Here is a 15,345-nt window from a genome sequence, read left to right as displayed (position 1 = left end):
ACAATGTAGGACAAATATAATGAATACGAATATTTTGATGCTTTTGATCAGGGGTTCCCAACCTGATCAATGCCAGTTTTATAACTAAAATCATGTTTCTACTTTCAAAATTCTCAAAGGGGGCCCACGGTGGAAAAAAGGTTGGAAATCCTGCTTTTGATGTTTTTGACAAGGTTGTAAGGTAACCGAGTCACAAATCAATTTGAGTTTTATAATTTCAAGTCGAGTTGCGTCAAAGAAAAATTGCGACTCGAGTCATTACAACTCTGGTTTTAGACCAGTGCAAGTACACAAGTATCAATATTTTGTATTACTCAATAGGTCCAAGGACAAATGTAGCTTACAATTTAGCCTTGACACGAAAAGACTTGTCGTTTTCAATCATGACTTTACAGGTCATTTCGTCCGCGGCCTCCGACGGCAGATTCGTTACGTTCAGCACAATCTCTCTGTCGACCCCGATGGGTAAGATTTGAGAACGGTTGCTGGAGGTGATCATCGGACATTGCTGAAAATTCAATGTCACAACATGTTCAATGGTATTGTTCAAAAATATTTTTCTTCAAATTTTACTGGACATTTGATAAAATTGTTATGGTTGGCAAAAAATACTGCACACCAAATTTGGCTCAATTCCAACCAGACTTAGACAACTAGTTGTCCAATTAAACTAATTAGCGCGAAATGTCGGCAATTCTAATTAAACTTGTGAAATCTTTCTATGCTCTAGTTTTCAGTTTTATCGGAATTGGCTCAAAAATTCAGGATCAGTCAGGTTCTATATTAAATTATTTGTCATCCTTTGAAAAACAGGGATGTGAACCATTTAGAACTACATCGTAGAACACGGCCCGGCAGACCAACAAAACCTACCTCTTCCGAATCCAAACATTCGGTGGTGGTATTGATTGACACGCATCTGTTCGACTCGATACACCACGAGCATTTGTTTCTCCATTGATTCACCAAACAGCTCTGACAAGGTTGCAACGTATTGATGGTTCTGAAAGTGAATCTGAGTAAGTATCTGGCAAAAACGCAAAGATTGGAAGCTTGAAATCAGTGAATTTAGTATTCAAGTGGTGAATGCTGAGTTTATTCAACCACCATCTAAATGTACCACTAATCCACACTAGAGCCAATGGTTTGTATTTATAATACATCGCTGACAAAACAAGCCTTTCAAGTCCCACCGTAGAGTATTTCATCTAATAGAATAATCAAACGCTTCAGAACACAGACACAGCCCAAATAAAACTTACTCTAAATCGTTTCAAAATTGATCTCACGAGAACCATGTCAATATTTGTTAATATTAATCAAAACCCATGGTAGTAATTCATTTCTTAGGTCACGCAGCAACTCTATTCAGAGAAATGATCTGCGGAAGTGAACAACCGGCTATTTTGCTGTGATAGGCAATTCATTAATACAAAGTCGTAATTCAATTCTTGGATCAGACTTATGATTTGTACTGCACACAAAATTATATTCAACCAGATTCACAGAAATAGTTTGCAGAAGTGGACATCTGACTAAATTGGATTGCTACTAAATTCAATAATACATAGGCTACTTGTAATTCGATTCTTGAGCCAGAGTTATGATTTGTACTGTACCCAAAAGCATAAGGAATTATATTTATATATCACAGAAATAGTCTGTAGAAGTGAACAAGTGGCCGTGTCGGAATGTTACTCATAAAACAACACAAAGCCTCTGTATAATAGGTCACATAAGAATTAATATAAGAGGCACGGTCTGAAATACAGTTAATTACCAGTTTGGTAACTCCAGACTGAAGTCCAAAATATCAGCCGCTATGTTCGAAATCATAACATTCCAGCAAGCCGCTTTATCAACCATCAGAGCGTGTTTCGGGAAATGCACACATTCTTAGAATACCTCCAAGGAATATCTACCAAACGTCGTTGTAGTTTCAAACACGTTAGTGGAAATTGATTAAAAAGGCTTGGATGGATTGGATCTGGGCCTTTTTATCATGTTTTGTATCCACATTGGGATCCAGTACGCGGAAAAACTATCCAAGGAGCAGCTACTTTGGAAGCAGGCCTACATACCGCGACTTCAATCGCATAATAAGGCAGCGAAAATGACAGTTTGCCACTATCAATCCTAATAAGACTATCGGTCGGCATAAAAACAGAAATCTCAGACACACGCAAAGTCGTTGAACTATATCGCGCTCAGGAGAAACTGAAAATTCGGTCCATCATGCATGCTACGATGCAAAATTGTAGAATATCGTATTAAATACATGCCAAAATGTCGCATGTAAATGTTTTAAACATCGAGTGTTGGCTGCTTGGCTCACAGTAAAGGGCAAAACTGAGGCCCTGAGTGATTCGAGTATTAGGATTCGAGTCGATTATAATGATAATTATCACTAGGGCAAGTTTTTGTTGCACTAAAGTCGCGAGAAAGTTGCACTTAATCTGGACAAAAGTTGCAGTAAAAAGCTGCATTTATAATTTTTGTTGAATTGGTAGGGTATCGGTATGTGAAACTCAAAAGGTTCCGTTGTATAACCTAGTACCTGTAGAGCTGTCAAATTTTGCTGCTTTGCCATTTCACAAACATTCTGGCGAGACCGCCAAAAATTATATTTTTCCCGGCGCACAGCAAAAAAATTACGCAATGCGGGAATAACTTTCCCCAAAAAAGCCAAACAGCATAGCGATAACCCCCTCCCCCTAAAACAAGTCGGTGAGATGCAGCTAACCCATCATAAAGCTTTTTGTAATGCAAATCAAAGAGAATAGAACCATACTAAAAATAGTTTCTAGCATGTTTTTAAATCCCTCCTTTACATTTTTACGCAATATTTGACAAAAGTTGCAGTAAAAATTGGTATGAAAAATAGAGATATGTTGCAAAAAGTTGCAATATAAAATCCCTCCAAACAGCTTAAAACATCATAGTACATAGATTCTGAGTATCCACGAAGCTGTCGGAAGCTGTATAAAATAGTTGCAAGAACTTGCCCTAATTATCACTCATCCCGACAGTATGAACAATATGGTATGTTCACTATGCACCCTTTATGCGACCATAAAGAATATAATGCCGTTCTAAATGACAATAAAGGTTATTCAGTTTTTTTCCAACATGCCTATTTTATTGCACTTTGTGACAATACTGTGTCATTCCCACTAACATGCGCAGTCGGGCTGTTCAAAAATAACTTATTTTCCAGATTCCGGGGATTTACTGATTAAATTGTTAGGTTTCCTAAAACTACAGCAGCTTGGACTCAATTCCAACCAGTAGAAGCCGACGCGGAGACAATTGAAATTAATGAATTTATTATATAAAATGTTTAAAAAATTTTACTGTCAACCCCATAAGTTTTGCTCACACACAACCGGCAGAAGCGAAGTTATTGCGGTTGAAAATTACGGAATTGCAAAAATAGCATTGACCGTGGAAAATTATCCCAGAATTATGAATGAAAAACTCAAATAACTTGCTTCTACGGGTCGGAATTGCGTCATAATTGTTTTGCAACGTTTTTGCAGACAGTTCAACAATTTCATGGGGTTGACAATAACATTTGAAAATTTACATTTTCTTATAAATTTAGGTAAATTTTTATAAATTAATAAATTCAAAATTTTCAATTGACTCTTTGTCGGCGTAGACTGGTTGGAATTTGAGTACTTTTTCGAGTACTTCAAGCATTGTGCCCATCCATAGTCATGAATTGTCGCACAACGAAGCACAATTCAGATACAACTTTGAATAGAACTTCTCTAAAAACACATTTCATATTACCAGTCCATATTGATTTAAATCTATTGATGTCATACATTAGATGCCAAGCGGCCTTCCAACTCCACACACTGGAAGCACACCTATCATAACATTACATTACACATCCAACAAAAATCAGCTTTACTAACCATGTAAACGAAAAGCAAATATGGGGCACGACCAGGAAATCTTGATATCAAAACAAAAATTTGACAGGTGTGAAATCAAACAAATGGCAAATCTAACTTCTGATTGAAAAAGCAAAGTACCGTAGGTCAACATTATAATCTATAGTGTTTTATGAAAGCGTGTTGCTACCTACATTAAAGCATAAGGTTATTCAAGTGTAGTGCTGTCAAGTACAAGTGTAAATTGATCGAAATTTTAAGCAATGAAGGAAATCAATACTGAAATGATATAATCAGGTAAACAGACATCAGATAGACTAGGTAAAGTAAGACCTTGAAAAACATTAAAACTCGCTCATAGTAAAATTCTATCAATGATTGATGGACCAAAGTCTATGACCAAACAAACTACGAACGAGCGTAGCTGACAACCATTGGAGAAAAGCAAGATACATAATTCATAACAGGCTTACCTTCCGTGAGCCGAACACTGGTAGAACGTGGCGAGCGTGGATACAATCTCGGTCTTTCCGTTGTAGCGGATGCTCAACGACACGTTGACATAATCTGCATTAAAAATGCAAGGAAAATTGAAACAAGAATCCAGACGCCATCGCAAACACAGTGATTAGGGTCTCGAAACGAACTTCCGAAAAGCTTTACCACAAGAATGGTTGCACTATTTCAAACATAAAGCAATCATAAACCAAAGGATTCATACAATATTAGGTTCCTGCTATGATTCCACAATAATATTTTTTTTAAATTTTATTGGCTAGTTGATAAAATTTTTAGGTAACGCTGCAAATAACAGTTAGAAGAGTATAAAACTTGGGAAAGGCCTATGCGTTCAAAAATGAGAATTTTTTACATATTTTTCTGCCAACCCTGTGAAATTGTTATGTTTTCTAAAAAACGATGCATAACAAATTGACTCGTAAATAGTATATTTTTTACTCTGTGAGTTGGAATTGAGCCAAATTTTTTATGCTTCACTTATTTAGACAACGTGACAATCACATGGGCTGGACGGTGGAATTTTTAGAAAATGTTTTTTTTTAATATCATTTTTTACTCGAATAATGTCACTTGTACAGGTTGGAAGGGAGCCCAAATTGATGTGCAGCATTTATTTAGGCAACCTAACAATTTAATCAAGTACCCAGTAAAATTTGAAAAAACAGTTATTTTTGAAAATCTATATTCCACAAGATTGTAAAATTTTAATGCAGTACCTTCTCCTGGAAAATTGGAAGGCAATTGATCGCCATCAGGCGCTTTGCAGCTGACCATCTCTCTGTTCGAACCGTCCACAATCACTGGCGATGGTGTCCCGTCAAATACACATTCGTACTTGTCTCCAGCCGCTAGGGCGGGGAGCAGCTTCACCTAAATTAAGACATAAGGCATTTTAGTTGACAAAATTCAAGCAATATAAGTATAATGACACTGCTTTTAAATGAATGAAGAACATCGTTAGGAAGTATTGCAAGATTTAGTCTGTGAACAAGTAAGATTTTTGACACACAGCATTTGACAATGAAAACTATTATTTCGTCAATATATTTGAACAGGAGTATCTACAATAATTACTTCAAATAGCAAACACTGTACCCGTAACTCGAATCTATAGTAAAGCAAAAATGTCACAATACATTATCTCCAGCCTACAAGTGGAATGAATGGCAGCTTCTTTTCGGAGCAGACTAGGAAAATTTTCAGCTTTTCCAAAATAGATTGGAATTATGGCTTCACAGATTTTTTTCCAAATTACATCTGAATTTGAATTGTACTAAATTTGCAAGAAGTTGAAAATGGAAGTAAACTCCAAACTGGAAAGAAATACAGCGTAAAAAAATCCTGTGGTACCTGCATTATGACAGTCTCCTGTAAGTTTCTTTCCAAAGGTTCCTGCACAGTAGCTTCAACGCATTGATTGGAAAGAGGCTTGAGCCAGCTCTGCAGCGGGCAATCTTCCGTTTTTGGTATGCAACTAAAAGAAACAAGGTACCAATACCCAACCTGGCCAACCACATAGAGACGGTGTCAGACACTGTCAGAATGCACAGGCCGTTGCTGAACGAACAAAAATTAAGTTGATATTTTTATAAATCAAGTCGACGCATGCATGACTTGGATCACTAGAAAATATTTAGCTTTCCAAATAAGATTAGAATTAGAATTATAGCTGCACACAGGGCTGTTTCAAAAAAAAATTTTCCTTCATATTTTACTGGCCACTTGATAAAATTGTTAGGTTGGTTTAAAAAAACGCTGCACACCAACTTTGGCTCCATTCCAACCAGTAGAAGCGAAATTCTTGCAGTAGAAAGTTTTGAATTTATCATTTAAAAATTGAAAATAAAATTCGAAATTTTTCTGTCGACCCCATAAAATTGTTAGGCTGTCAGTAGAGATGATGCACACCAAATTAGGCTCAATTCCAACCACTAGCAGGGAAGAAAAATTTCTAATTCCATGATTTTATAATAAATAACTAAAGAGTTAGTCACCGTAAATACTATTTTATTCGAATCCAAATTTTTCTACTGCAATAACTTCGCTGCTAGTGGTTGGAATTGAGCCAAATTTGGTGAGCATCATCTCTACTGACAACCTAACAATTTTATGGGGTCCACAGAAAAATTTTAAAATTTTATTTTCAATTTTTTAATGAGAAATTCAAAATTTTCTACTGCAAGAATATCGCTTCTACTGGTTGGAATGGAGCCAAAGTTGGTGTGCAGCGTTTTTTTAACCAACATAATAATTTTATCAAGTAGCCAGTGAGATCGGAAGGAATTTTTTTTTCAACAGCCCCGATGCACATACACGGGTCATTCCAATTTCCAAATTAGACAGGAATTATAATTATAGCTAGTTTTTTTCAAATTAGATTAGAATTAGGATTAGAATTGTAGCTAAACATTTTTCCAAATTGGCTTAGAACTAGAAATATAGCTGCACAGGTCATTCCAAATTATATTATAATTAGAAATACGGCTGTCTTTTCCAAATTAAATTAGAATCAGGATTAGAATTGTAGCTATCTACATTTTCCAGATTATATTAAAATTAGAATTTCAGCTGTATAAGTCATTCCAAATAATACTAGAATTAGAATTAGAGCTACAGTTTTTTTTCAAATTAGCTTTTAGAATTACTGAATTCGTGTAAATATCGAATCACAGTTCATTGTCATAAACACGAGAATAGCAAGTATCTGTAGAGCAAACTTGGCTCGTTCGGCACTATACAGTTCTTCTGTAGCATTTTCAGGTGAACCAGAAATTAGATTACAATTAAAATGACATCATAAAAAAACATTTCACAACTAGATTAGAATTAGTATTAAAGCAAAGAAAGATTTCACAAATTAGACTACCAGCATTTCACTTTAATTACACAACTACAACTATCTAGTTGTCAAAGCCTGCTGACTGGAGAAGAACTGAGAAATGGAAAAACACTATAATGCAAAATAGAATCATAGATAGGGCTGGGCACAATGATTCGAGTGCTCGAATCTGAATCGAGTATTAATTTTAATGATTCGAGTCGAGCAGTAAAACAAGATTTTTTCGAGTACCGAATTTATACGCTCCTCGCAACTGAAAGTTAATTTACTAACGAGAATTATAATTTTGACACTTTTTTCCACTGAGGAGGCCTTGAAACCTTGATTGGCTGTGTCGCAGCATCCGAGACATAATACAAAGCTGCGAACGTTACTGGAACTAACACATTTCCGAAGTCATGATAATCCCATAACATTGCCAAGAAGTGCAATGAAATCGGTATGGTCGATAAAATACCAAAGTATCTCTAATGTAACGGATAACAGGCATTATGTTCTTTGTGGTGGCATAAAAGATATATATTTGAACTTTGACATAGTACATTCTGTTGTGACGTCATAATGATTGATACTCGAATACTCGACTCGACTCAAAGCATAATACGTGATTCAGAATCGAATCGCCCAGATACTCGATTTTGCCCAGCACTAATCATAGACCATAGCATGAAATGAATGCAATGAAGCATTATGCTTATGAAAGCAACGCAAATGAAAAATAGTGGCGACTACAGAGTGTATTATAATTTATCCCAAAAAATGAGCAGTTGACCTTATACTGAAACAGTCATACCTGCTGCTAAGAATGCACCACCCGCAATACGGATCTCTTGCTCCCAAACAGTCTGAGCATGTTTTGTGCCGGGAGCATTTGGACACCTTAAGGCGCAATATCTAAACGGAATAATGTAAGCATTGTAACTTCACGATGGAATTGATAAATAGTTAGCACCTTAGCCTTAGCACTATCATCCGTTAGCACTGTCATCCAGAACTGTTATCGTTGGCCTATGCAACATAGTTGTAAAAAATTGAATCGGCTGAGATAATACTGAGGCATTGCAATTGAAAAACAAACACAAGTTCTTTACGGAAAGTATCATCAGGAATCCATTAGGGATCGAAATCTAAACCACAAAGTTTACCGAACATGTGCTAGAATTTGAGTAAAACTTGACGGTAGAGATGTGTGACGAGATTCTAGTTGACTAGCATTTTATGGAAAAATTGTAGCATATTGGAGCATGGGGAACGTTGTAATAGTTGCACCGAATAATCGGAGATTGCAGTGATCTGTCAGATATAATAAAAATCCGATTGCTCAACGACATTCGACTTGAGCGCCAGACTCGGGAAAAAGAGTTTGAATTAGTACAAGCAGCATGATGCTATTCTAGTAATTTCAATACCGTAATATTTCTATTTCACTATTCAATACAGCCATTGAAATAGCACATAAAAATAGGCAATGGGGTTGTTCGAATATAAATTTTTCTGCATATTCTACTGGTTATCCGATAAAATTGTTAGGTTGGCTAAAAAAACGCTGTGCACCGAATTAGCTCAATTCCAACTTGTAGAAGAGAAGCTATCGGAGTTGAAAAAAAAATTAAATTCATTAAAAAATAATAATCCTTTGTTTTCAAATTATTGAGACATCTCAAAAACGATGCATAGCAAATTTGGCTGGTAGAAGCAAGTTATTGGTGTTCAAAATTTGGAATTGGAGATAAAAGCATTTAAACAATTACAAAATTTCCTACTGTAGATACTATTTTTCAAATGTACACAAAAATTTTGTACTGCAATAACTTCGCTTGTAACAAATGGAATTGACCCCGAATTTGAGATGCATCGTTATTTTCTTAGATAACTTGACAATTTTTTGGAGCAAAAGGAGAATTTCGAGAAAAAATAACAGTGGATAGGTAATATGCCGAAAAGCATGATAAACCGTACGCCACGATGCAGAGTCTATGATAGATAGTAGGCATTGGGCGAATAATAAAAGCAAGGTTCCTTTGAAGAGAAAATACGTTGAGATTTTCGATATTTATGAATGGAACGGAGCAGGAAATACTATGGCCTTACATACCTGTTTTGCAGTCGCAACATAAAGATGCGGGATCGATGATGTCGGCTGTTTATCAAGAACCAATTCCGCGATCATGGGAGATCCGACTTTCACGTTGTTGAAGACTTTCTTATGGTTAACATCCAACTGAAAATAAAATCCGCGTGAATTCATTATTACAGCTGGGCGAATGCTTCAAATTACATTTTAGAGCATCTCAAGCTCAAGCATTATTATACATATTATTATACAATATGCGCATAATTCCAGACTTGTATAAACTGCTGACTTTTCAAAATCTGCAACTAGAACGTGGACAGCTAGAAAAATTTCAGCTTTTCCGCATCAGATTAGAATTAGAATTATAGCTACACAATTGTTTCCAAATCACAGCAGAATTAGAATTATTGAATTCGCGAAAACTTGGAACAAATTCAGTTCATATCAAATCAGAGCTCATTGTCATCATAAGCGTGTGGACGACAATAGTCTGTACAGCAAGCTTCGCTCATTTCGCGCTATGCAGTTTACCTCAAGACTACTACAAACTACTCATTCAATTAGTTGACGATCAACTGAGTAAATTTTTTTTCGAGTAGTTCCAGTTCTAATTCCAAAATTTTGAAAAGTGAGTAGTTCTAGTTGCAGGTTTTAAAAGGCAAGTAGTTCTAGTTCTAGTTGAAGATTTCGAAGTGAGTAGTTCTAGTTGAAGATTTTTAAGTGAGTAGTTCTAGTTCTAGTTGTGGATATTGAAAAGTGAGTAGTTTTAGTTCTAGTTGAAGATTTTGAAGTGAGTAGTTCTAGTTGAAGATTTTGAAAAGTGAGTAGTTCTAATTCTAGTGGCGCTTTTTGGAAAGCCAATAGTTTGTACAAGTCCGGTTCTCCTCGAGCGTTTTCAGGAAAATGATAAATTAGATTTGAATTGAAAGCAGAAACATTTCGCGAATTAAATTAGAATTGGAGCAAAGAGACATTTCATAAATTAGATTAGAATTGGATTATTGGCTTTTCGCTATCGTTAGTCTAATTATACAACTGGAATTAGACAACCAAAATTATCTCGTTGTCCAGATCTGAATCTCACCTCGATCAAGTTCCCTCCAGCGGTCCCGATGAATGCAACATTAATCTTTGCGTCAACTAAATCCACAGTTAGTCCAGAAAACGCAACATTTCCCTGGTGGTGCGACCAGGCAGCCTTAAGCGGGACGAACACCTCTAACCCTCTCGGAAGATAATTTACCCCGCAACGGTACTAAAAAGAGAATGTTTATTATTATTAATTTATTGTCATCGTTATTCTGACATACATTATATTTCAATAGGAATATAACGTGAGATTCCATACTATTATTCTCATCATTAGTAATCCAATCGTACTTACGGTGGGTTTCTTTCTATTATAGCCAGGATAGAATGCCAACGTAGGGGGTGTGTAGGAACCCACATGATCATCCAGAGTCTGATCGATGCTCATATAGCTAAGCTGCAGAAGAGAAAACATTCAATGGGTGTGATACAGGGTCACCGTATATCCTTCTTTAGGAGGATTTGTCCTCCTTTTCAGGAAATCGAAAACACTGCGCCACAATTTTGAACGAAAATTTTGTCGACCTCGATTTTGCACTTGATTTAGCCTAATTTTCATACGCTGATTCCAAAAATGCCACTGGTTTTCTTCTATCACATCAAGTTTGTGCTCTACGAGATATACCCAAAATATGCACATTTTCACGAATTTAGCGATATTGCTTTTCCATACCTTATATAGAAATCCACGTTTTACGCAACAAACACAAAATTTTCAACGTGGTACTCTTATGTGGATTATGCGACAATCTAGTGGGTGCCTAAACCAAAAACTTGTCCCCCGTTTTGGGAATTCGTACTCCTTCATAGCTTTGACAGCCAGGCTAATGGACATGCACAACTAAAGAACGGCACAAATAATGCGAAATATGTAATTGTGGGTGTTCGAGCAGGTCCTTCAGGAGTAGTCAACACTACAAGCCGAATTTGCTGTGCATCGATTTTTTTTTTCAAAAAACCTAAAAATTTCGTGGGGTAGCCAGTAAAATTTAAAAAAAAATTATTCTATTTATATTAAATGAATTTGAAATTTCATACTATAATAACTTCGCTTCCCCTGGTTGGAATTGATCCAAAATTGGTGTGCAGCAGAGTTTTATCAAGTAGCCAGTAAAATTTGAGAAAAGAATTTATTTTTGAACACCCTTAATATATTTAATTACGTTTGGGTCATTGCATTTCCAACGTCCTTCTCTGCTCACGACGATTGTCTCTCCCGCTCGGTTTTTCCCGGTGTTCTTGTAGCAAGCGAGCACTGCGTCATCGAACGCTTGATTTATGTCTCTCAACGTGTAAACGCACAACGATGACCCGCTGCCTGCATTTCAAGTGTTAAAAATACGTTTTTCGAGGTTGATAGCGACACCAGGGATTCAATATCATACTGCTAGCAGAGGTATTCCGTGGTAGGCCTACTCATTGTTATGGGTCAGATAAAAGTGGAAGTAATGCTGTAAATTGTTCTCTGGATTCAGGGGATGCACAGATTAAAATATGAGGTAGCCTAAATAAAACGCTCTACACCAAATTTGGCACGATTTTAACTGATAAATGTGAACCAACATGACATTGTTGAGTTGTTTATGAAAAGGATATTAAATAAATTTGATGCGATTCCAAACCATAGAAGCAAAGTTATTGGAGTTTTTCATTCACAATCCCGGGATTACCCACCGTTCACCCAGGCTCTTTTTGCGAATTTAAGATATTCAACTACAATCACTTCGCTTCTACTGGTTGGAAGTGAGCGAAAATGGGTAAGCATCGTTCTTTCAGACAACTCAACAATTTCATGGGGTTGTGAGCAAAAATGTTCAACTTTTTTGAAAATTTGGGAACCCCTGCACATCACATCTACCGGTTGGGATCATGCCAAATCTGGTTGCAGTGTTTTTTTAGGCAATCAAACAATTTAATCAGTGAATATCCGGAATTCAGAAAAAAAGAAAGTCGTTTTTAAACAAGACTACTGACCACCTACAACTATTCAACAATCACTAAAATTAATAACATTGAGTGGGACAAAAACCAATCCTCAGAATTCCAGATAGTAGCCTAGTACAAGAATGGCAATCGATAAGTTTTAAAGAATCGAAAAGCAGAACTAGTCTAACTACCCTCACCAGCATAGTCTTTAAATGTGACATACAGCAAGCCGTCGCCATCAACATTAACATTCATGTCTTGTGATCCTGCACTTTTTTGATAATACGCATTTATGATTTGCCCCATTTCCTCAACACGCTTTCCGTCGCACGTCATTTTAATAGTGATGTACGATCTCAAAAAATCGTCCTGCTTGCACAGCCGGGATATTAACGTCGCCTGAACGATAAATTGTGATGACAAAACAAAACGCATATTCATAAAAATTAGACACAGTGTCAAATAGAAAATTCCGCATAGCCACTTATGCTTACACTCAAACACTTGCCATTAACATCTATTTCATAACAGATAGGCAAGCCTATCATAAGTGTGCAGATTTAGATGAACTAACTAGGGATGGTGTGAATCAGGGTTGCAATGACTGGAGTCGCGATTATTTGGTGATTCAACTTGACTCGAGCCATTTTCTCAAAATACGGAAAATGACTAGACTCGACTTGAGTCAACTAGTGTATTGACTCGACTTGTACTAGATTCATTGTGCATGATGAAGTCATATGACTCAAGACTCGGGTTGCCAAGACCGATATTCCATTGCAATTTGGAAGAATACGGTACGGTATTGATGTTTACACACTATTGGGATTTCGTTTACTGGCAGGCCTACTTGAAAATACGGGCGGAAACTGTTGAAAGTGAGGAAAATTAGTATATTATGAATGCGAAACATTCGACAACACCAAGCAGTGTTGTAAAAAGTGAGTTTAACAAGACTTCAATTCAAAACTGAACAGTCAACACCATGACTTGACTCGAGTCAAACACTATGACACTCAGACTCAACCCTCTGCTCGCCGACTTGGACTCGACTCGATGATAAATTGAAAATGACTCGACTTGACTAGAGTCAAAACTAACAAGTGAGATTGACTTGTGACGCGGACCTTGGTGACCCCCTGCGAACCTCAGAAATTTGGAGGTTCCCGTTCGTAAACAAACCTTGGTAAGTTCCGCACAGTCAATCTTTTTCATATTACAATTTTTTCATGTCATTATAGCATCTTTGGTTGAAATTCTTTGCATTTCAACATCGGACCATTATCTGCATGGCGCTGGCAGCATGAAAAGAAATTCAGCATGTACCTCGGCTTGCACCTTAATTTGCGTTGTTAAAAAATCTTGATCGAAATATTGCGCTTTCCGTTTGAGAATATATAGTACGGAATACACAACGTGTGGGTAGTCAACGAATTGTGCTTATTGGAATAATCAATAATTAACATCAATGAAATTGCTCATAGGTTCATGTCCACATTCACAAAAACCAGAACCTTTCAGGGATTCACACCATCCCTAGAACTAACTCATACTTTCGGCCGAGCATATGCATTTACATCTTAATAGCAGGCATGAGCTGTGTGCAGTGACTTGGAAGAGGTTGAATGGAGAATTAGGGGAGAGGGGACCAAGATGAGACACTTTTCTGATATTTCAACGGCACTCAAATAGTATTGCCTTCTGAGGATTAACTTTGGTACCGATGGAAAGCCTGTAATCTGTACTATTCATGACTATGTCTTTAGTTATATTGAACAACATACCGTAATTTTCCATGTATAATGCGCAAAATTTTACCGATTTTTTTGCCCTAAAATAGGGGGGTGCGTATTATACATGAGAACAACAAGCCTTGCAAAAATCTCCCTCAACAAAAGCTTGAAATCACACCTTTCTTCATGTTTGTTTCCAATCGCGCATCACTTTCAGCGATCGCGCCCAGTAATTCGTATTATCAGTGTAACACGCTGCCAATTAACGAGAAGCGCGTTGCCAATTAACGAGCAGCACAGCATGCGGGCTCCTGCTAAGTTAGTTTGCCGTTTGTACGCGAGCACAATTAGGTCATTGAGTACGAGCATTGCTGCGCGCAATCCTCGCTAATTCATCGCGTCAACACAGGCCTTAACAATCGCATATACAACAGGCCATGTGCGCAAGATATAATCGCTTGCGTAATCAGTCGCATCTCCAACAGACCTGGTGCCTGGTGCGCTGCGCACGACATAACCGTGGCCTGAGCAATCGCATCTGTAATAGGCCTCGTGCGCAAGATGTGTCGCTGGCCTAAACTATCAAGTCGCCGGCCTCACAGGCTTTGGCTGCTATCTACTATCGTTTACAGACAATGCCGTTAATTGTATATTGATTAGCAGTCGCATCTGTAGCAGGCCTCGTGCGCAAGTCGTCGTGTCTCTGGCCTAAACTATCGCGTCGCTGGCCTTGGCTGCTAACTACTATACTTTAGAGACAATGCCGTTAATTACATAATGAATAGCGATGGATATGTCATGATTGTTGAACAGTGACATCGCAAAACAGAACGCCATCATATGCTGAAACACAGCTATTCGTGTACTGCGAATGCAGGGTGCGTACTATATTTGGATACAGGCTTTTTCCCAGAATTAGCATGCCATTTTAAGGTTGCGTATTATACATGGGGGCGTGCTATATTCGGAAAATTACGGTACTTTTGGATTTCTTGGCCTTCAAAAATCCTTGCTCAAATGTCTCAATTTACCCCCAGGTGAGGGTAAGATGAGACACACTGTGTTCAAGATGAGACACCAAGCAATTCTTGCTCATTACACCACCAATTCAACCCAAGTTATGAATCATCTAACAACATGATGAATAAAACACAATAATCATGAAATAATTCACTTTTAAAAAGAATTTGTACATCATATACGAATTTAAATGCCATCGAAAACCAATTATCCACGGGATCCAGCAACAATAAGAGTTTTGTT

At 37.2% G+C, this 15,345-nt stretch overlaps 1 protein-coding gene across 2 annotated transcripts in view; it reads right to left on the bottom strand.

Annotated features, from left to right (window-relative positions):
• Positions 1-15,345, bottom strand: part of LOC145456405 (plexin-B2-like) — a 42,087-nt gene that overhangs the window by 23,108 nt on the left and 3,634 nt on the right. For both annotated transcript variants that reach the window (XM_080334520.1, XM_080334521.1), the window contains exons 5-15: positions 12,547-12,748; positions 11,587-11,741; positions 10,719-10,820; positions 10,419-10,589; positions 9,356-9,481; positions 8,054-8,154; positions 5,772-5,895; positions 5,138-5,291; positions 4,376-4,469; positions 874-1,003; positions 345-508 (exon numbers count right to left, since the gene is read on the bottom strand). In XM_080334520.1, coding sequence (XP_080190646.1) covers positions 345-508; positions 874-1,003; positions 4,376-4,469; positions 5,138-5,291; positions 5,772-5,895; positions 8,054-8,154; positions 9,356-9,481; positions 10,419-10,589; positions 10,719-10,820; positions 11,587-11,741; positions 12,547-12,748 — 1,523 coding nt within the window. The remainder of the gene's footprint in view (positions 1-344; positions 509-873; positions 1,004-4,375; positions 4,470-5,137; positions 5,292-5,771; positions 5,896-8,053; positions 8,155-9,355; positions 9,482-10,418; positions 10,590-10,718; positions 10,821-11,586; positions 11,742-12,546; positions 12,749-15,345) is intronic.

The sequence above is a fragment of the Botryllus schlosseri genome, chromosome 14, assembly GCF_051294905.1.
Source record: "Botryllus schlosseri isolate E-star chromosome 14, Bs_hap1, whole genome shotgun sequence".
Lineage (NCBI taxonomy): Eukaryota > Metazoa > Chordata > Ascidiacea > Stolidobranchia > Styelidae > Botryllus > Botryllus schlosseri.
This window is presented reverse-complemented; position numbering and strand designations above follow the sequence as displayed.